A 24235-nucleotide genomic window follows, 5' to 3' on the forward strand; every position below is an offset into this window, starting at 1 on the left:
GGAATCCATTTAACATTCTCAATTTAGCATATGAAGAATGTAGTTTGCAGCCAAAATCATCTACTTCTCCTGAGGACATACATACGTGTCATTTTTAGTTGATTTTCTTGACATTCATTCGAATGCTATCGACGTTTCATTTGAAATTATGGATACATTACAAGAAATAGGAAAAAGCTGTGACATTTCCATGAACTGTGGTTTGGATAATCTCATACATGTACTGCAACAGCTTTCAGTGACAAAGAAAAGGCAGTGAAATATTGATTAAATGAAGGAGGCAAAAAATGCTTGAAGATACACAGTGTGCAAAGGCATTTTCGTTTTGTAAAATCAGAGCATGAACTGTACAAATGGAAGAATGAATTACATGAAGTAAAAAATATGCTCCAAAAGGAAACCCGAAACCATCTGAATGAAAAACTTTTTGAAAGATTTAGAACTGCTTGTGAGAGGCTATGCACTGTTACCGACGGAGATCTATGAGACGGGGCCCTCCAAATTGCATCTGACATGAACATTGCTAATTTCGAGGCTTCATCAACCTTGCTACACAGGTTCAAGAAATTGTGCAGAATAGGAAGTCACTAAATTACCAAGTTTACATCATGTAAACATGTAGAGCAGCTGCCAGTGATAGACAATGGTATAGAGAAATTCATTGCTGACATAAAGACAAAACTTGCTGTTATCCCTGCAACTGATGTTTATAATGCTGATCAGAAAGGGTTTGTGAAAGAACTGCATGCTCACCGCACTTTATCATTTTGGGGTGAAAGAAAGATGGAGTCATTTGCCCAATCAATGAATGCAATGACACATTCATATACAATAATGCCAATGATAAGTATGAATGGTTTACTGTTTCTGCAGCTGCATATCTGTCTTCAAGAATCACAAGGCAAATTAGAACAAAAAATATAAAAAAATTAACTGTTTAATTGCAAAACTCTTGTAATCGATGCATAAAAATCTGGAAAAATGGGAAAGAATAATTTTCAACTTCTCATTCAAAATGTATTCCTACCAGCTGCAGAAACTAATTCATTGCTTTTGTTGGATTCATGGTCTGGACATAACGATGCCTCTGTTTTTGTGGAGGATGACGAAAAATCTGTAGATGTAATGTGGATTCCACCTGGAACTGCTAGTGTGATTCAGCCTCTCACTAAAGAATTTTTTGACAGTGGAAAGCATTTTTCAGGAATTTATCAGACAACATAATTTCCAGTACCTCTCTCTCATTTCAGATTTGTCAGTGAAATAGGTTCTTAAGCTCCAGTCATTTGTGGATTACCAGTTTTCTTCACCACTCTTTATGAATTTGATCAAGTATACCTGGTATGCAGTGCAATATGCAGAACAACTGCTGGGACTATTTCTGACCCCATCCCAGTTCTGTCTAAATAAAACTAGTGATTACTGCGAAGTGCCTGACTGCATCAATTTTTCCTTTGTCCGGTGTGCCTGGCGCAAGAAAAATGTTAGTTTTTGTCATTCAACAGACACTTCGCATTTTTGTGATGACTACAGGAAATGAACAAAGATCTGTTTCACAGATAGTCAAATGTACAATGTTCAAACATTACTATAAGAAATGGTCTACAGGAATTGTTATAAAATGTAGTACAGCAAGACACATTTTATTTCAACAAACTACAAGTCCTCATTGATGGAAGTTGTCTGTGACATGAAACACTGCCATGATTTTATTTTTTCTGCTTGCCACTTTTATCAGAATTACATGTGCAAGAATTGAACTGTTGATATGCAGTTATTTAAATAATGTTTGTATAGTTTAAGCCAGGTTTTCACCTGACAAACAAGCTAACAAGCATGACCAAAAGAGAATTCTTTCTGGTATACCCGGTAGGCCTCTTGCAGGTCTTTCAACTAGACACAACTGCAGCTACTTACATGTCCCTAACCTTCCCCAGTTACCTAACTGGAGAATGGAGACCTGCAGTTCAACCTGGAACCATGTGTGTTTTGTAGCCACTCCGACATCTGTGAGAAGTGAATGCTCAGTTAAAAATCATAGTGAAAAAGTTGTGGTCTGAAAAGGTACATTTTTGTTTTTTAAAAAAATGACCATTTTCGCTAAAAATTGACATCTCCAGTACATCTTACTACACACATAGTGGAAATGCTATCTGTGTCACCTCTTGAGATGATGCTCGAAATTGTTAATTAGTGTTCTGTTTATAAATTTTCCCTCAACAGTAATGAGAAGCCAGAGAAAAATGGCAGCTGACATGCAAGGAAAATTTTGGACCAGTGCTAAGGAGGGATGGAGATACAATTCCATATAAGTGTATGATCTCCACGCATGTCATGCTTCCATAAAAACTGAGATGCTTGAATTCTTCCTTCGCTGTGCCATTTCATCTACTCCATCAAGAACAGTGCGCTCACCATACAAAATAATCCTCACTGAATAGCAAACATTCACATTGTGGTTCTACCAAGATAGAGTTGTATTCTGTATACCAAATATTAGCTCCTAAAACCAAAAACTAATAACACAGCATTCATAGGCAATGTTTGCTACCTCATGTTCTATTCCCTCTTGTGTAAATGATTCTACCCATATACAAGTGAATGGTAATGAATTTTCTACAAATGCTCATTCACACATGTTTGCTTCCATTCACTCCATTGTAAACCAGACTTTAGGTGCTTAAATTTGGTGTCTGTGAACTCCGGATAATTCTGCTATACAGTGCTGCATGAGTGATTCACTGAGTTGTGTGCTAGGTAGGCAGGGCTGTACAAATTGCTGTTATAAGCTGTTCTCCAAATGGCGAAAAGTGTAGCTCCAACATTTTTTTACAAAATACTTGCAGTGCCTCTTAGCAGCTAAAATTTTGGCAGTGGATTTCTTTCGTTGTCTTCTTCCTGTGTAAAAAATTTCAGGGTAGGTCTCAACATGTCTTATGGGACCATTCCCTCGTGAGTAAAACCATGCCAGATAAATTTGTCTGAAAAACTTAAGTCCAGAAACTTCATATAAAATTTAAATGCGATTTTTGTACTGACTGTTTGAAAAATTATGCATGTTTTTTGATATGTTGCATATTTTTGTATATTGTGTACTGCAAAAACATATTTTGTGCTATATATTCAGATGTAATCAACAGTTGTCCTATGTACAACTTTAGTGTTAGTCTCCTCATTCAAAGAATTGTTCAGCCCAAATTTCAGTGTATATCAGTATGAATAAATGTAATTTTTTGCTAATTTTGGAGGTAATGAGTTGTGCATAACATATTTCACAGTAAATTGACATTTGTCATTTTGTTACTGTAGCACATATTATAACTAACTTACCGTGTTGCATTTAGTTTTCCCTTTTATCAGTAGTGTGTATTGTCTTCATTTATCATATATTAATACTGTATTTAGTTTACTAGTGACTACAACCTCAAAAAACCTGAGTTAGCTGATATTCATAAGCAACTGGAAATCACTCTGATTAGTGATTGCTGCTGCTGCTGCTGTGAATAGGTATGTTGGAAGTTATCTCAAGAGACATGTACCAGAGATAATAAATGTATCTCACATGCCATCCTCACCTGTGGATCCTGTCTCATCTACAGGAAGTTTGGGGTCTATCACTACAGGTACACTGGACTGTGGATTGTGTATGTGGTAGGGCTAGGTACCCTGTAAAGAGGACACAGAGACTGGTGAGAAATCAAAGTGTTGTACTTATCTCCTAAACCAAAGAGTTTGAAGTGCTCTCTTCTACCAAAACTGAAACTGAACCAGTGAGTCTCACTTCACTTGTTAGAAAACCTGCTATGTTCCGTGTCAAGAGGGTCAAGAGAGGTCAAACACAAGAGGATTAAGTGTCATCAGTTCAAATAACCAGTAAATAATGGTACCCCTTAGGGAAATGGCAGCAAGGGATGGAAAAGAACACCAGGTGCACTTAATGTGATACCTGGGGGTCTCATTCAATATGTTGAAGAGGCACACATTGAGAGAACAATATGGTACCAACTGCAGAGTGTGGAGCACTTTTGAACAAACTATGCCTGCCATCTGGGCTTGAAGATCATTCTTGGATAAATCCACTGAGTGGCAGAGAAGGTTGAAAAGGCTGGTCTAGCTCATGAAGTTTCAACAAAGTTCACAGAATGTATCATGGTCCAACAGTTCTGAGTTGAGTGAAATGACTGAAGGAGAGACTTTGAGGGTTTTGTTGCCAAGACTGCAAATTGCTGGATTTCTACCATAGATTTGAGAACTATAGGACCCCCTAAATGGGTCTCATATAAGAGGCTTCTATCCGGGTAACTGACTGTCTGTGATGGACATGAAAGGATTTTTTTTCTTTTTTTAACCAGGCAACTCTCCTTCCAATCCAGATAAAGACAGTTGTAGGACATCTGGAAGTGTCAGTATAAGATCCAAAGAAACACCCCCTGATTAACTGGTGAAGCATTTGCAACAATGTGCCAGAGTTTGGAGCCCCCCTAAAATTCAGTTGAGCTCACATAATACCAGGTACAGAAAGCTGATTAAACCTAAAATTGATAAGAGTAAGATTTTTGAGGAAAATTTAAGCGCATATGAAAAGAAGAGGCTAATTTTAAATGGAGGTGGCGCATTTATCACAGAAGACAAGAACCTAAAATCACCTTGAGATGGAAATTGAAACTGCATGCAAGACTGTCTGAGCAAGACTCTGCATCAAGGATGGGCATAGACTTATAATTGGAACCTTCTATTGATTGGCAGTAAGTTCCCCAACCATATTGTCATCTTTGGAGGAAACATTAATCATCAAAAAATCAACTGGAAAATTACAGTTTTGTAAGTAGTGAGTATTACAAGACATCCTGCAAAAGATTACTAACTATCGTTTATGGAACTATTTGGAACAGATTGACAGATTGATTTTAATAACAACAAACACACCTGTCCTCTTTGAAGATGTCTACATAGAAACTGGTGTTAATTATCATGAGGCTGTAATGGTACCAATTATTACCAAAGTACGAGGGGCATCTAAAACCAGCAGTAGAATTTATATGTTCAACAAACTAGATAAAGAGTAAACTGTTCCCAGGAGCCGTGCTTTAGTGATTCATACAGTTTGATTTGTCATCTCATTTGTGGTCCATCAGTATCAACAAAATTCAAAAACATTTTTCCTTATCAGGAAAACGAAGCCTGAAATTTACGTTAGAATTGGCATAAAGAGTAGAAAGTTCACGTAAGATGCCAATTATGAGTTAACAGTCAGTTACCAGCTTACATATTCTGAAGCATGTTCAACAATACGATCCATTTTTTTATTGTAACTGTATCAATAGTTGTTCAGTATTTATTGTAGATGGTTCACTGATGTTTATGATTATCTGTTTTCAATTTTCCTCATAAAATGTCTAGTAATAAAAGAAAGCTGAGTGATGTAGAACTTGAACAGCTAGCTAACATGAATGAACTGGAATGTGGTGAGTTTATGGATGAATTCTCAGGTGGTGGAAGTCTCTAAAAACCATCTTCAGGTGAACATTTAAGTGGGGATTCAGATGCAGACAACAGTGAACGCAATGAAGAAGATGAGCAGGTTGGTCCAACAGCAAGCACAACGAATAACAATGATGAGTGGAGTGACTTCATCAACATCAATCAGTATTTGTATTCAACATGAATGTGGGATTGAAATTAGACTTTTAAAATTCTGGTGTCAATGCACTTGTGGCTCTTTTTTCTGAAGAGTTCCTAATGCCATTATGTGAATAAACAAATGTAACTGTGAACCAGGAGGCAGAAAAATGCAGAAGGAGAAGACCAACAAGCCTTTCAAGATGGAGGTATACAGATTTTGTGGAAATGAAAGTATTTCTGGGGCTGTTGCTGTGAATGGGACTTTGATGTTTTCCATCAATAGAACATTATCGGAGTATAAGTCCTCTTTACAGGGTCATGCTCTGGAGACATGTTATGAGTAGAAACAGATTTCAGTTGTTACTGAGTGATCTACATTTCTCATACAGCTCATTGCAATCCAGTGACCATCTCTACAAAACTATACCAGTTTTGGACCATTTCAGTAGCATCACAAGTAATAATTACATTCTAGGTAAGAGTCTTTGCAGTGGTAAATCTATTGTTTTGTGGCACAACCATGTGTTTTTCAGACAGGAGATATCAAAAACAACAAACACAACTCTAGTGTAAAACTATCCATGAATGTAATAGTGTGGTTCTCAATATAAAAATCTACTGTGGCAAGTCACAGGAGCAGGCTAAGTTGGGTCATACATCTGAAGTTGTTTTACATGTGATGGAGGCTTTCTTGAACAAAGGATATCGTGCTTCATATGGTCAATTTTTATAATTCTGTATCACTTATAAAACTGTTGTTGACTTATAAAACCTATGTGTCTGAACATAATATAGCAACAGAAAGAAAATCCTGAAATTATTAGTTACTATCAAAGTGAAGAAGGATCAGATGGTGTTGGAAAGAAAGGACAATGCCATCGTTTGCAAATGGAAGAGCAAAAGGGCAGTCCTGATCATTTCTAATATGCACTGTGCTGAAATGGTGTCAATTCACAATCGAAATGGCAAAGCTGCCTTGAAGCCAGACGCAGTCAGAGGCTACAACAGCAGCATGGCAGGTGTTGATCAGTCAGATGAAATGGTGCCACATTATTTAGGATTTTTAAAAAACTATTAAATTGCTGAAAAAGTTTGGCCTACATGTAATGGAAATGTATCTGCACAATGCCTACTGGTCTTATAATCGAAAAGCAAGAAGGAGTATCAAGTCTCTAGCTTTTAGAGAAAAATATATTTAGGCATTGATTGGGGATAAGATGACAAACATCCAGTAGAAAATCAAGAAAGATAGCAGCTTTAATTATTTATAAGGTGATACCTGCCACTGAGAAAAAAGTGTGAGCAACAAAGCTGTGATGAGTATGCACACAACAAAAGAAACACTGTGAATCATGGTACTTTTGTCTTATGTGTGAAGAAAAGCTGATTCTTTGCATGGAAGAATGCTTCAAGACATATCATAAAAAAAACTTTATTTTCATTAGCATTGGTAACACTACATACACATTTTAAGTCTAAAGATAAAATATTTGTATGACCTTTTGTATACACTTTTCTGTTAGGTTATTCCAAGTCTGAAAATAAAAATTAAGTTCCACCAAGCCCAGATGATTTACTATTCCTATCCTTGGTGCCAAAGACCTGTAAATCACATGTATTTGCTACAACTGTTTTGGTATCTGACTTTTTGGAGAAACACATTTACTATGAATTAACTTGTAATGGACACCAGTGGCCAGGTCATCAGGTATGAGATAACTCATAGTTGGCAATCAACAAATTAATTGTAACCTCAGACTTTTCATGAATGTTGCAGTTATCTGTAATGAAGTACAGGATGAAAAAAATCTGCACAAATATTCAGTCAGATCTTGGTAAGATTTCAATGTGATGAAAAACTTGGGAATATACTTCAGATGTTCAGAAATGTGAAATTGTGCATTTCCCAAAACAAAACAAAAAATGGTGTCCTATGTCAACAGTATTAATGAGTTACACTTGGAATCAGCGAAATAATGCAAAAACCTGTGTGTAATAATTTGTAGAGATATGAAATGGAATGATCACATAGGCTTAGTCATAGGTAAAGCAGATGACAGATTTCAGCTCATTGGTGTAAGGGGTGATCAAAACGTTTCCATTCAAATACTATACAGCCAAGAATGAGTATGCCAATAATGCAAAATCACCATGAGCACTGCGACAATCATCTCACTGATTCACTAGGTTGAAGATACCTGTTTGGTAAAACACTGTGTCCTCCTGTGCAAAGAAGTCCACATCTGCCTACTGCACATCCTCATCTGACAGGAATCATTGACACTTCATAGCCTTTTTTAAGGGACTGGAGGCTGATAAGCACATGGGGATCAAGACTGTTGCCAGGTACTTGAGTGTCTCCCATTTGAGTTCATGTAACATTTGTGATATGGGACATGTGTTATGATGAAGCAGCAGCGCCCCTTGGTGCACTATTCCACAGTGGTAGTTATCAACAGACATGCTACTCTATATATATTCCTCATGGATGTCTACCAGTGTTTGTCATTCAGCGTCCAAGAAAAGTATATCAGCATGTCGTCTCTGTTTGGATGCATTTGGTAATAATGTCACAATAGTTCATGTTCCTGCATTTACAGTATGCAGACACAAACACCACACTAATGCCTTGCCTACTGTCAGTGCTTATATACCCACATCAGAGTTGTGCTATGTTGCATATACACTACAGCAACAGCCTCAAATGGAAACCTTTTGATTGTGCCTTATAAAACACTGAGCAAATGCAATCAGTCTACAGTGGAGATTACTTACAAATCACCCACATGGCCTGTCCTACAATACTGCTCAAGTGTTACAAATCACCATGTGACTTATCCTACAACATTGCTCAAGTGTGTGGGACCAGTACAAAAAAGGATTAACAGAGGATATTGAATATTAACAGAGAAGGATAGCATGAATGGCCACAGGTTTGTTTGACACAGATGAGAGTGTCACAGAGAGGCTGTGAAATCTGAAGTGGAAGACACTTGAAGATATACACTAACCGTCCCAAAAAAGTATATTTACAAATTTTCAAGAACCAGCTGTAAACCATGAATCTTGGAATAAACAATAACCCCTATATATTACTCCCATAGAGACTGTGAGTAAAAGATTAGATCAATTACAGCACGCTCAGAGACATCTGGACAACCCTTCTTCTTGTGCTCCATACATGAATGAAATGGGAAAAAGCCATAATAAATGACATGGTGGGAAGCATCCTCTCCCATGAACATCACTGTGGTTTGCAGAATGTGGATATAGATGTAGCTGTATAACACATTCCACATCATAACGGTTTTCTGTGCTATTGATCAATGGAACACATAACTGACTAATTGAAAACACAAAACAAAAATGATAAATAATTTTACAATAAAGTCCATGCTTAAGGAAACCAGTTTACGTACAGTGCTGTTGAACAATTTTCAGGACACTCCATACGGTAGCCAGCTTGTAGAAGGTGGAACAGATTGTGAACAGCTACACCAGGGTAAGGTGAGGCACCAAGAGTGACCAGCTCCCAAAGCACAACACCAAAACTCCATACATCAGATTTGCTGGTGTACACATGATCCATGAGTGATTCTAAGGCCATCCACTTTACAGGCACTGTAAAATAAGAGAATGTCCCAGCAAGGATATTCAGTAACAAAAGTTTACAATCACATATTTTCTGCAACTTTATCCCGGATATGATACACTAAGAAATAAAACAAAAGCATTTTCATGTTATCATTTGAATCTATTTGATTGAAAGTGTAAGAAGCATGATTCAGGGCCTTCGAATGCAGTGAGTGACGTGTATATTATTTATTTTCAGTATAGGAAAAAGCAAAGTTACAGTTTAATGATCTGCAAATATCAGTACCATTAGATGGGGAGTAGTAGTACAGTTTATAAGGATACATGTGAGCTATGGGTTCAGAGCTGGAACTGCTCAAAAGTTGACTGAAGTTATTTGAGTTAACAATAAGAAACCCTAAGTAGTTGGATCAGATTAAAATTTGACTGAGCTCCTTGTGAATATGGACCTAATGTCAGTGTGTCTATATCCATAAAATACTCTGATGATACTTGGCACAAACAGTTATTTTATTAGTTTACATGACTACTATCTTCAATGGTTGCATTGGAAAACTATACAAAGGTTTTCCTTTACACACACTGCTCTTAAAGGTAAAAGATAAAATCAGTCAATCAAAGTAAATTTATAAGCTGCTTAGATATGCCCTAATCATCTGTTTACTTTGATAGTGACATGTTAACTTTCCTGACATTAAATATGAACTTGATTTCCTGAAATACAGAATAAAATGTAAGTGTAGTACAATACTGGAACCAGTCTTTAACAACATTGAAACTGGAAAGAGAACAAGCACATGTTTGTGTCAGGTAGATTATCCAAACAATCCTTCTGTAAGTGTACCTTTGATGTAACCAGAGAAAAAGAAAAAGACTTTTATTATTAACATTTGTGAACAGTAATCACGTCATTAGCCATTGGCCATTTTGCTATGGAATAGACTTCATTATTTGTACCAAAAAATACAACACATAATATGTAGTGTACATAGTAATACAACATATTACAACAACAAAGCATTGCTTCTATTCAATGAGAGAATTTTGAAAATGAAAAATTTTAAAAATCATTAATTAAATACTGACAATGAAATGTAACCTGAGTTGCCAAACATGAAACATCTGCTTCCTTTGGAAAATATTGTGATTGAGTGTAGAATACTTGTAAGCAAAATAGTAATCTATAATTCTACAGTACACAAGTATGTTTCAGTTCCACTTCTCAAAATGTTTAAAATACTTTTCATGTAAGTACACCTTTTATTAATAGTAAATTTTATTGTCAGTGCATTCTCGGTGGTTAATCTCATGTTTCATGTATTTTTAAATTTTAATATCCTTCTACCATATTTCCAGTGGTCATTTTCATTATTTCTGTATATAAGTGAATATTTGTGTAATTTATCGAGTGACAATCCATTACCTACAAATTTCTTAGTTGCTTATATTCATTTGTCTGTATACGCTTTGTGTTATTACATTCATCAGTGAGCATTTTTTCTGTTTCCATACTCACTTTGTATTTTTTTTTGAGAGAGAATAGTGTTCTGAAAATGTGTATTTCTTATTGAAAAATGACTTGTCCTATATTGTGAATACTTTTGCTGCAACATGTTATCCAGAGGGTAAATAAAACAATACTAATATAAGTACAAAACATTTTAAAAGATAATTATACTGTCATGATAATTATATTGCCATGCATATCAAAACCTTGTTCATGTTGTTTACAAGGTTGTCTAAAAGTGTGTTGTGTAAACTTATTTTTAACAGATTTTAGCAGTATGAATCAATGAGAACAGACTGATAATTTGTTGCAGATTGTGAGTGGGTTTGCTCTGCAAGAATTTTCTGTTCTCAATAATGAGTACCTCTGTAAATTCAAACTAACCTTTGAAATTGATGGAATTTCTCCTTGACAACAAGTTTACAATTATTATTTTGAACATAAAGAAATGAAAACATGGATGTACAAATTTACAATTGTAAATACTGGTAGAAAGGAGATGTCAGTGCTCCAGGCAATTCCTTTTATATATTATACAGAAAATCATTTTTATGTTTTTCAAATGTTAATAATATGAGGGGAATTTTACAATAAAATCTGGCCACAAGAAATACATGATGGGAATTGTCTGAAAAACAACACTCGAATATCATCGTTGCCCACCATATCTTTTAGTTTACACGTAAGCCACAATATCAACCATATCTTTTTCACAGACAGTTTTTTTTTTCAATACAGCTTGTTGTCAAAATGTTATATAGATTAAGTGTACTATCTTTTTGAAAGTGACTGTGGTAGGTGTGATAGTTTCCAAGTAAAACCCATGATGAATCAACAGTGCAGCTCTAAGAACATGTTTTTTATTTCTTTAACAGAGGTTATAAAGGGGTGATTTAATTCCTCAATGTCAAACAGAGCCATGAAAGAATAATAGTGTTTAAAATTGTGATAATAATTTTACCTCTGCCTTTGCTCTTCTTTAAATAAGTATCGTCTTCATAGACATCTCTAGTAAGCCCAAAATCCGATACTTTACAGATTCCACCAGCAGCTACAAGGATGTTTCTTGCTGCAAGATCTCTGTGAACCAGCTGGGGGGAAAAAAAACAACACAGGTTATTATGCTTTAGCTATTCTTATCTCAAAGATTATTAATAATTTTGTTACCTAATATAAAAATTAAATAAGAATTCATAATTCACATTTTATTTCTTTTTTGACCTACCTCTGTATAAAGGTTATTTTCTTAGATGTGTCATGTTTTCCTATCTGTTCACTGCTAGCTTATGAACCCTTTCACTGAACACTTCCCCAAGCATTCCATATGTATCTAAGGTAGCATAAAAGCAGGTATAGAAGGGGTATACAATGCATAAGTGCAGTGCTCTTTTGTGTGTTCATCACATTTTCATGTCTGTGTGATTTGTTTTGCAGCAGAAATGAAAGGCAAGTACTAGATTTCCATCAGTTCAATGTGGAATGAAAAATTACAGGACTAGAAAAATTTAAACTGATCACAGTGAACACTTGTGGTATAATAATAGAGTTCTCATTCTGTGGGTGTTGTCTTGCCACAGTGTCCAACAACTTCTGTTTTAGTATGTGCAGTATCTAGCAGATGATGGCTCACTAGACTGTCTGTTTATGTAAAAGAAAACAAGTAATGCATAGTTAAAATATTAAAAAATTAAGTATTTTACGTAAAATTTGAAAGTTAATGGAGATATTTCCACTATATGTAAATTATGCTTCAGGGAACTGTGTGTTTGTGTGTGAGTAAGGGAAGTGAGAGGGGCATTAAATTCACAATCATCAAGATTTGTACCAACATATTGGCTCAAATTTCATATCTCTTCACAGAGGCTGATGAAGTGAGGGCACTTGACATTACTGATCATAATTAACCCTTTTAGTGGGGATGTTACACTTAGTGGCCTCCTTGTTGCTGTATGACAGGAGTAGACAGTTTATTGGCACTGTGTTTCACTCTCACTTTCTCTCATTGTCAACTCATCAATACAGTCATTATGGTCACTTAAGAAAAACAGCTCCAGTTTAGTCGCCTGACATGCAAATCAAACAAGTAGCATCAGCTAGAAAGGTTAGTCACAGGATATGACCCACTTAAATAAATAATGTAGTAATTAAATGTTAAGAGTGTAAGTATCAAAAATTATAGAGCAGCCAAGGTGTAAGAGTATGTGTATCATTTACTTATAAAATTTTATTGCCACTGGAAAATTTCCACATATTCTAAGAACAGGTTCCTCATTCTGAGGGGTTAAATACATCAAAATGCCTTGATTTAAGGCCTGTGCTCTAACTTGAAACTACATGTAGCTATAAGATGTCCATGCAGTCTCACCTCTGATGAGTAAATGATGCTGAAAAATATGTGGTGCCCTATTATAAAAAGTAACACACTTCCGCAACCCTACCACTGTTGATCCCAAGCTCTGGACCTCATCTTGCAAGTGATAAGGAAGAAGGAAGGGGAGGAGTTACAACCTTGTTAAAAAAAACTGGGTCCATCTGGCTCTGGAAGGTATCACCCTGTGGAGACCCTCGCCTGTGGTTGCAGGTGAAACCCCTAAATTCAGACATGTTTGTGTCATAGCCACAAGTACTCTGGTCAGCATCTGTTGGTTCTGTGAGCTCAGCTGTGATTAAACCATCTGGAGCTCAAAACTCAAGTCAAAATTATGTGAGATCCTTTAACTTTCACCATCAATACCTCAACACAAACCGATAATCATGACAGAACAATGGGAAAGAATCCACTAACCTAGGTCCCAGTCTGTAAGACCAGGTAATAGATATGGTAATCAGATTCCAGGGGACTGGGAATGTCATGAAGAGAAGAACTAGAGTTTCTTAAAGATCCTTAGGACTGAGAGAATATTTTGCATGGGAACACTCAGTAAGAACACACTACTGAAAGTAGGAAAACTGAAGCAGCTGATGAACACCAAAGATAAATGCAATATAAAAATTCTGGCAATACATGACACACAATTCTCAGATGAAAATTACTTTGACTCAGAAAAGTATAGAATATACAAGAGGAAACCAGCCACAACCTTTCCAGGAAGGAGTATAAAACCCTTTGGAATAGGATTTGTGACACAAAAATTGATACTGGATTCTGTAATAAATTTCATTTAAAAATCAGAAAAAAACGTGAACAATCAGAGTCTATCTGGAAACAAAGCCTGTATCAATGCACATCCCCCACAAATAACTAAAACAAGAAAAACACACAGCTGATAGAAGATTTTTGGTAAGATCTGGAAGAAACCACCAATAAAATCCCCCCAAACACGTGAAAGTGTTACTGGGAGATTTTGATGTCCAATTAGGCAGGGAAAACAAATCAATTTATTTATTTTTTATTTATTTATATACTTGTTCCATAGATCTGTACATGTGAGCAAGTCACTCAGATGTGGAACGTGTCAATGTACATAATAAAATACATAGAATAAAGACATTGTTACAGTATTAATAACAGTGCACAAAAGTCACTTATTAGCTTAAAAACTAGTCAACATAAATGTGAAGATAGCAGTTTCATATTTAGGGCATTATTGCATCTATTTTAACCTTGAACAGTAATCAAAACTCCCCACTTTGGGTTTAAAAGTGACCCAAAAATGGAAATGAGAAAAACAGGAATTTTTACATTAGGGCATTATTACATTAGTTTAACAGTAAACAGTGTCAAAAAATTTAAAAACATCTTTCCAATCTGGGTTTTACTTATTTCTCTGAAAGAATTCCTCTAGTGAATAAAGTGAGGTCTCAAGTAAATAATTTCTCAAGCTACGTTTAAATACTGATGTACTACTCCTTATACTTTTGATGCTGTTGGGTAGGGAATTGAAAATTTTCGTTCCAGCGTACTTTGCCCCTTTCTGAATAAGTGTCAAGTTCTTTAACTCACAGTGGAAATCCTCTTTTCTTCTGGTGTTATGTTCATGATGTAGGCAATTCATATCATACAGAGTGGGGTTATTTATTATGAAGCACATCAGTGAATATATGTACTGAGATGTTGCTGTCAGTATTTCAAGTCATTTAAAAAGATTTCGACATGAGGTTCGTGGGGGTACACCACAAATGATTCTTATTGCTCTTTTTTGTGCTGTGAGGATTTTCTTTGCAGCAGGTGTATTGCCCCAGAAGATGATGTCATATCACATGACTGAATGAAAATAGCCAAAGTAAGCTGACTTTGAGATGGTAATGTCATTGAAGCGTGACAAAATTCGTAAAGCAAATATTGCCGACGTCAGCCGTTTTAGTGTTTGTAGAACGTGATGTTCCCAGTTCAGCCTACTGCCCATGTATACGCCTAGGAATTTTGATAAGTACACTTGCTTTATCATTTGATCATTCTGTGTGATAACTATTTCTTTTGGGTTTTTGTGGGTTGTCTGGAACTGGATAAAATTGTTTTTTTTTTTCAGGTTTATTGAAAGGGAGTTAATACTACACCAACCCAGAACTTCTTTAAGGATATCATTGACCTCGGATTCTAAGTCAGTAGCTGACACATTATCCACCACAATGCTCATATCATCAGCGAACATTGTAAATTTACACTTCTTATTGATGGATAAAGGCAGGTCATTAACATATATGAGGAACAGCAAGGGCCCAAGCACTGATCCCTGTGGGACTCCATGCTGCACAATTCCCCACTCAGAGTCCACTGTATATTGTGATACACTATCTGAAACATCTAGAATAATCTTCTGCTTCCTATTTTCGAGGTACGATTTTAACCAGTTCCCTACAGGTCCTGTAATTCCATAATGACAGGCCTTCTTGAAGAGTATCTGGTGATCTACACAGTTGAACGCCTTTGATAGGTCACATAAGACACCAATTGGCAGCCTCTTGCTGTTTATAGACTCTAGAACATCATTTGTGAATGAGAAAATTGCGTTATCTATTGAAACTCCCTTTTGAAAACCAAACTGCTGACTGTTAATGATGTTCAGGTCACCAAGGTGTGCCACAATCCTGTTGTACAGAGCTTTTTCTAGGACTTTTGAAAATGTTGTTAATAGAGAGATAGGGTGATAGTTTGACACATTTGTAGCACCCCCTGCTTTGTACAGGGGCCTGACAACAGAGTATTTCATTCTATCTGGAAACACTCCTTGTTGCATGGATGTGTTGCAGATGTGAGACAAAACTTCGGTCACTTCACTACAGCAAGCCTTCAACAGGGAAACACACAGCCTAAAAGAAGACAAACAAGAATGGTGAAAACCTGGTGAACTTCTGCAGGAATTTTGACCTCAAAATCATGTCAGTGCACCTCCAGGAACCACACAAGAAACTACAAACTTGGAAATTCCCCAACAATGTCCAAAGAGAATTTCAGATAGACCACATACATGAAAACCATCAGAAAAATTCTGAATGTAAGAAATTAAAACATTTTTCAAATATGATCATGACCTACTCCTAATCAAAACAAAATCTGTACCCAACAGACAAATCAAAAGGATCAACATGGCTTTCAAACAGACCCAGAGTACTTATGATTAAACAAGAAAGACTTAACAGAAAAAGTAAGAAAATTGACAGTAATGACTAGAAGGAACTGCCAGAAAAAATGAAGAAGCTGATATAATTGGAGCAGCCACTGGGAAGAAATGGAACACACAGTGGAACACACCCTGTGAGAAGGTCATGGAAGACAGAATGCAAGCCTGGAAAAATGTAGCAGTCATAGTCATAGAACATCCAAAAAACGGGAGTAATTCAACAGGATACAGAAGAACATCATAAAATTAATCTATAGGGAGAAAAAGAGCTTACGAAGACCACAGATTGAAGGAAGTAGAAGAGGACTTCAGCAAAAACATTGCATGAAGTTTTTACAGAACATTCAGAGAAAATATGACAAGACATCCTCCACAAGCTTATGCTTCAAAAGATAAGACAGAACACTGGAGACAAACACAAAAAAGAACTGTGAAATATTTGCACACTACTTCAACACGCTATCAAACATTGATAAACTGACAGAGAGCCTACAGTTCTAGAAGCCAGAACCTAACCTTAATTCCAAACCCCCAACACATGAGGAGATCATGAAAACAATAAAATCACTGAAAAATAATGGAGCACATGAAGAAGATGGATGGATTTCAGAAATCTGGAAATTAGACCGCAGAAACGTTATATTCAAAATACCCAGAATCATCAAAAACTTATGGGAAACAAAAAAGGTGTTATAAGAATGAAAATCAGACCTAATACACTTCCCCCTCCCCTACAAGAAAGGAGACAGAACAGACCATAATAACTACTGCCTGTGACATACAAAGTTTTACCCAAAGCTCTGTTATACAGGCTAGAGCCTCAATAGATCCATATGTAGGTGAATACCAAAGAGAGTTCAGAAACAGAAGATCATGGAGTGAACAGATCTGGCGCCTGGGAACAATATTAACAATGTGAAAGTGTAAAATAACATTCATCACCTTCAAGAAGACCTACTGCTCCGTAGATGGAGAAACAATCTTCAACACACTGGAAGAAATGAAGATAGACAGCAAGATCAGAAACTTAATCCAGGAAACATTAAAAAATGTGACATCTGTAGTGAAATTAATGGGTGAGATCTCAGAAGCTTTCAGACTTAAGACATGAATGAGACAGGGAGATGGCCTGTCATCCTTTCTATTTAACTTGCTTCTGGAGAAAATAATCAGGATGTGGTATACAGAAGGCAATGGGGTAAAGGTGGGGAGACATAAGAACAGAACAATGAAAATAAAATGTCTGGGATTTGCTAACGATATAGCCTTCATAATGAACAAAAGAAGTCAAAGAAACTCTAGAGACACTACAGGAAATCTCAGCCAAAACAGAACTACAAATCTCATATCAAAAAATACAGTACATGGACGCAGAAACCACTGACAGGCACACACTGGTAATGAAATATGGAAAGATGAAATGAGAAGAAAGGTCAAAATACCTAGGACAGATTATACAGAAAACAGGAATGAATTCAACATGCAATGAAGAAAGGATCATATAGCTACAAAAAGCACACAGATTTACATGGAACCAATACAACAAAATAAGTATGTCCATCAATGCCAAATTAAAACACTACAGTACAGTAATCTTACCAGAGGTCTTGTATGCCCCAAAAACAGCAGTAATCAAGGGAAAAATGAAAATCAAAATGGTGGGAAAAAAGAGAATAGAATCCTGAGACAGATCTGGTTCAGAAAGAGGGGATCTGGATAAACAGAACAACAAAAGAACTGTGAGATGATATCAAACAACATCAGGAAAAGAAGGGCACAGGATGAATGAAAATAGACTGGCCAAGAGGACTTTTAACATAGTAATGACTAATACAGTGCAGACCAACTGGATAAAGGAAATCATGGAAGACCTCAATAAACTGAACATCTCCACAGAAGACATGACAGCCAGGGAATAATAATGAGAAAAAAAATCAGAAAACAGAAATTTCAGCAAATGGCCAAAGAGAAGAAAACAGGAAATAAGTGGACAGAAGAGAGGCAGAAGAAATGCAATGAATATTGTGAGAGGTTTCTGGGAAGAAAACAAGAAAGAGACAGAAAAAATACCTTTAAAATCAATTGTGTTTTAGTGCTCTCACAATGGGGGAATTGATGATATAACAACAACAACAACAACAACAACAACAACAACAACAATAATAATAATAATAGTAATTCACTTCCATATAGGCATGTTGAATACACTTTACTCATGTAAAAACAATAAACATATCAGAGTATACTATTATGAACTGTCAGTCAATATTTAAAATCTTGTGTAACAAGGATTTCGAAATAAAGTCTGCAGCACAGTGCTTTATGTTCTCCAGTCATCCTGATATTGCTTGTTTCTACTAATTAGTAGCAAATATAGTTATCCAGACAGGAAATAAAGTAAGATTACAATTTAGTTTTTGTAGAGGTCATTACAGATGGAACACAAGCACCACTTGGAAAAGGCTGGAGAAAGAAATTGTGCATAATATTACCCTTTTTAAGGTATCATTCTGGCATTTGCCTTAAAATGGCTGATAAAAAACATTAAATTTTAAATGCTGTTTTGTAACTGAGAAACTCTCAAACTAAATTTCAGAAGCTGGGTGCAACTCTTCTGCAGCTGTTTTTCTTTCCTCTATGTGACAAATAATCCTTTGTCATGATGTAATGTTGAACTTAATATACAATAAAAGAGGTACCAACACTTTAAAGAAGTTTGAACATACTGATGATTAATACATTCCAATTATTATGAGCAAATCACTGTGATCATATAAGCTTAGTGACATACCTTCATATCACTGAGATAAGCCATCCCCTTACAGATCTGCCACGCAAAACTGAGAATTTTATGAGGAGTTGTTGGTGTGACAGGTAATGCACTTGGCTCAATATGTCGACTTCTGCGCAAATAATTTCTGTAAAGAACAAAGTGTGAACCATAATTGAAAATCTCCAAAATAAAGTGTTGGCAGTGGCTCAATGACATAATATGAAAACATAACTATGACACGCACTGACCTAGATATTATGTACACTTCATTTTCACATAAATGTGTATTATTGCAAGCATGTTGAAAGGTGTTCCCTGTTCTGTATGGAGTAGAAAAATCAGATACAGGATAAATGAAAAGTCCACAAACTTTATAAGAATATTCCTATAAGGATGTGCTAGAAATTCTGAAAGGCCAATTGAAATAACCTGAGCCTAACATTCTTGAATCAATGGCTCTATACTGTTTCATTTATTAAAGTTGTATCTTATTGTGGCCTTTACCACAAATTTTTTTACTAATATAGCAGTAGTGAAAGCTGTGAATGGAGACACTTAAAATGACCTTCTAAAAATTAATTTCTTAATGCATGAGAGATTATTATGTTCTAATCTGAGAAGCTTACTTCACAATTAATCACCTTTTCCTTTCTATATCTGACAACATTTTACCATGTGGCTTCACAATGGTAAATGCTTTTTCCCATATTACTATGAGGGAAATATCTTCTAACTTGACATCACTTGTATCCTAGATCTTCATACAAATATTACAAAATATTTCTGAAGATTACCCATTGACAAGGCATACCATTAATAATTACCATCCATAGGAGAGAAGTAAAACCATTATTTAGAGGCGAAAGTAGAAGATTTGCAAATGCAATATCAATTACAAGTAATGTACTAATATGAGAGTTATTTATCACTAAAAAATAAAATGTGTGTATGTGCAAACACCAGTGTTGCTATGAATCAATGCTTTTGGTGAGGTGACACTAAAACATAGTTCTGTACACATTACCTGTTTCACCTCACTGAAAATCAGTGTAAGATAGTTACTAAAGTGTGTACCAAAAAGTGAAACTAAGTGTGATTGGTGCTGATGGCATTTAATAGGTTTTAATTGACATCCCTAATTATGTTATGGACCTCTGGTCACTCCTATGTCATTTTTGAATTGTGAAATGAGAAGCACAATTTTTTTAGATGTGCTAATAAATGTAGGAAGAAGAACAGAGTTTCAGTCTTGGAGGCTTGTCAATTTATTTATTTATTTATTTATTTATTCATCTGTGGAACAATAAATATTGTATGGAGCACACATTTACATTTACAATTAAACAGGTTTCTCATATTTTGTGTAGTTTTTATAACTAGTCATACACATATTTATAATTACATAATATTTTGGTGATAATGTCATATGTTGCTAATAATCTACATCTATGTTAAATATTCTTTTACAGTATAACAACTTTTACTTACTAAAAAGGTTTTAAGCTTTTGTCTGAAAGTGAGGGGCTCATTTATTTCTTTAATTTCTTGTGGTAATTTGTTGTACAGTTTTATCCCATTGTAAAATATACTTTTTTGCGTCTTTGCCTGGTTCTTTCTATCTAGATGGAGGTGGTGACAAGCCCTTGTTTCATGGTCATGTATTAGGCTGTTTGTGTTGTACATGTTGAGATTTTTCTTAATGAACATTATGTTCTGAAAGATATACTCACAAGAAACAGTTAGAATTCCTAGCTTTCTAAATAATTCTAGACAGTGGGCCCTGTTGTTGCTATTTGTTATTATCCTTATGGCTCTTTTTTGTACTTTGAACACAGTTTGTATGTTACTGGCACTTGTTCCCCAAAACATGATCCCATAGCTGAGGACTGAGTGTAGATATCCGTAATATGTTATTTTAAGACAGGTGTTATTGCATACCGGTGCAAGGATTCTAAGAGCATAGCATGCTGTGGATAATTTCTTTGGCAAAATGTTGACATGGTTTGTCCATTTCAGTTGGCTGTCTACATTCATCCCTAAGAATTTGGTACTTGTTACACATTCTAATTCATTATTATTAACTTTTATTCTAGTGGCATTGTGTTTTTTGTTCAATTGGAAGATAATATAGTTAGTTTTCTTTACATTTAGGGTTACTTTATTTTTTAATGACCAGTTGTGGACATCATTGAGAGCCTCGTTTGCTCTTTCTGACAGTTGTGTTGGATTTTCACCTGTTATTACTATGTTGCTGTCATCAGCAAAAAGTATTTTTTCGCCATGTCTGATACTTTCTGGGAAGTCGTTAATGTATACAAGAAACAATATTGGGCCTAATACACTTCCCTGTGGGACGCCTATATTCACATTTTCTGGGTCAGACAGGTGTTTTATAAGGGAATTGTTTGAAACTTGTGATATCTCAACTCGTTGAACTCTGTTTTCCAAGTATGCTTTGAACCACTTCTTTGTCACACCTCTTATTCCTATTTGCCCTAATTTATGAAGTAAGATTTTGTGGTCAACTGTATCAAAGGCCTTGGACAAGTCTAAAAAGATACCACTTACATTTTCACCTTTGTCCAGTGCTTCTAAAATTACTTTAGTGAACTGTGCTATAGCATATTGTGTGCCTTTTCCGGGCCTAAAACCAAATTGGTCATTGGAAAGAAGATTATATTTATTCAGGTAATTTAGCAGTCTCTTTTTGACTAATATTTCTATTATTTTAGAAATGATAGACAGTATAGAGATCGGCCTGTAGTTCTCTACATTTTCCACATCTCCGTTTTTAAGGATAGGTATAACTTTTGCTTGTTTTAGGTACTCCGGAAAGTATCCAGACTCGAAAGATTCATTAATTATGTCTGTTAATGGGCCCTTTATGGAGTCTATACAATCTTTAATTATGCAGACTGGGATTTCATCAAGTCCTACTGATGTTTTATTTTTTAGTTGGTGTACTACTAGTGCCACTTCCCTTTCTGTAGTTGGCAAGAGCACCATTGAGTTTGTTGGCTGGTTCTGAGTAGGTAAATCATACGTATCTAGAAATTTCTGCTGTAATTTTTTTGCAATACTACTGAAATATGAGTTTACAAAATCAGCTAATTTTTTAGCTGGTACATCTTTGTTTTTAATATGTGAATTGATGTCCTTTTTAGCATAGTTAGATGTTTCCTGTTTGACGATGTTCCAGGCTGCTTTGCTCTTGTTTTCAGCTTCAAGTAATATTTTGTTGTTTGAAAGTTTTTTTGCTGCTAGCAACACCTTTCTGTAAATTTTCCTGTACTTTTTGTAGGATTGCAGAACTTCTGGGTTAGATTGATTATTTTTTATGGAGTTGAGATATCTAAGAGTTTCTGAGGATTTTTTGATACCTGTAGTCACCCACTGATTTCTCTTTGTAGTTTTAATTTGATAAAGAGTTTTGGGAAACATCTCTTCAAATCTGAGTTTAAAAATTGACATGAACTTGATAAATTTCTGATTTGCGTTGGTTTCTGCATAGACTTCCCTCCAATCTTCGTATTTTAGCTGGGATTTAAACTGATGCAGGGCTGATTTGGAAAACATTCTTTTGTATGTACAAAGTTTAGGAGGAGTTTCTACATGAATGTTAGTTTTTAAGATCTGGCAGAGGTGGTCTGTCTGCTAGGCCCAGGTTTTGGACAACAATATGACATTTTTTACTATCAATATCTGTAGCTACATGATCTATAGATGAGGAGGATTCTTTCGTTATTCTAGTTGGACAATTAACAAGGGAGGATATTCCATAACAGCTTAGAATATTCACATATATGTTGCTAGCCTTATCAGGCTTCATCATATTAATGTTTAAGTCACCACAGATAATTACATTTGCTTTTGGTCCAGAAACCTTGTCTAAGCTTTGATTCAGTTTTGAGAAGAATATATCAATGTCTCCACTGGGAGAGCGGTACACACAAAATATGACTAATTTTTTTGCTATGCCAGGTCCTATTATTTCAACAGCGGAAAGTTTGGAATGTTTGTCCTCACCTAGATCTAAAATATCATATCTTACTTTAAATGACATACCTTTTTTTACATAGATACATGAACCTCCACCATTCTTTGAGATTCTGCTATAGTAACATGCAAGGTCAAATGAGGCTAATGCAATGTGTTCAATTTGCTTCCCTTTGCACCAGTGTTCAGTGATACACAAAATTTGGCTATCAAATTTTTCCAATTCTACTTCTAGCTGTTGTGCTTTGTTCTTTATGGCTTGAATGTTTTGGTGAAACACTGTTAGGCATTTGTTTTCACTTATCTTGGTGGCGCCTTCCCCTTTAGACCTGATGCTAAAAAATCCTTTAGATGAGCTGGTGGCATGGTTATTCTTCTGTTGATGACAGTGGAGGTGAGTCTGTTGCCGGTTTGACTTGGAAGTTGGTGTATCTGAAGGTATCTGCCTTATGTTAGTCTTGTAACTGAGGCCGGGTACCAAAAATCCTGCAGAGTTGAAAGTTTCCTGGTTCTTGTGCTTCTTCTGTTTGCTTCTATTACTGCTGATGATGGTGAAGCTGGTGAAAAGTCTTTCACTGTTGAAGACTAAGGAGCGGCCAATACTGATGAAAGGTCATTGGCTGTTGGCACATCAGGCGTTTTTTTTCTTGTTAATGATGCAGTTGCGTAGTATGTAGCTGCTTCTGCTGAAGCCGCTTTGGAAACTTCTGTCCTAGTTGAATCGTTTATCTCAGCTGTTTTTGAAGAAAGTGGAGATTCTAGTGCTGGACCTGTTGTCAGTGATTCAGTTTCATTTTCTTGTTGGAAATTTTCAGTTGCTGTGTTTGGTGGTGGAAGTGGTATGGTCGTGCTATTCTTGTCCTTAACTGCCTTCACTGCATTAAGGATTTCTCGACTAATGAATGATTTTCCGAGTTTATTTCTGTGAAGCCCATGCCTTGTAAAATGACTTCTCTCTGCGGATGCTACGTCCACATATGTGGCATTTGGAAGGCTTCGGCAGATTTTCTCAAATTTCCTATTAGTAACTGTGATTTCTTTGTTGACACAGGATTCTTCTATAAGATCATGTCTTTGTGGGATACTGGCAATGAAGAAGTTGACATCTGTAATTTTCTGTAATGTACTTCTTAGAGCTCTTGTGGCGAGTTTGCCCTCGTTCCTATAAACATCATTAGCGCC

General features: G+C 35.8%; 1 protein-coding gene across 1 annotated transcript in view; it reads right to left on the reverse strand.

Moving 5' to 3' along the window:
- Positions 1 to 24235, reverse strand: part of LOC126456249 (proto-oncogene tyrosine-protein kinase receptor Ret-like) — a 115529-nt gene that overhangs the window by 4720 nt on the left and 86574 nt on the right. Inside the window, exons 9-11 of the mRNA XM_050091999.1 lie at positions 19076 to 19202; positions 11685 to 11814; positions 9042 to 9243 (exon numbers count right to left, since the gene is read on the reverse strand). Coding sequence (XP_049947956.1) covers positions 9042 to 9243; positions 11685 to 11814; positions 19076 to 19202 — 459 coding nt within the window. The remainder of the gene's footprint in view (positions 1 to 9041; positions 9244 to 11684; positions 11815 to 19075; positions 19203 to 24235) is intronic.

The sequence above is a fragment of the Schistocerca serialis genome, chromosome 2 (assembly GCF_023864345.2).
Source record: "Schistocerca serialis cubense isolate TAMUIC-IGC-003099 chromosome 2, iqSchSeri2.2, whole genome shotgun sequence".
NCBI classification, from domain to species: domain Eukaryota; kingdom Metazoa; phylum Arthropoda; class Insecta; order Orthoptera; family Acrididae; genus Schistocerca; species Schistocerca serialis.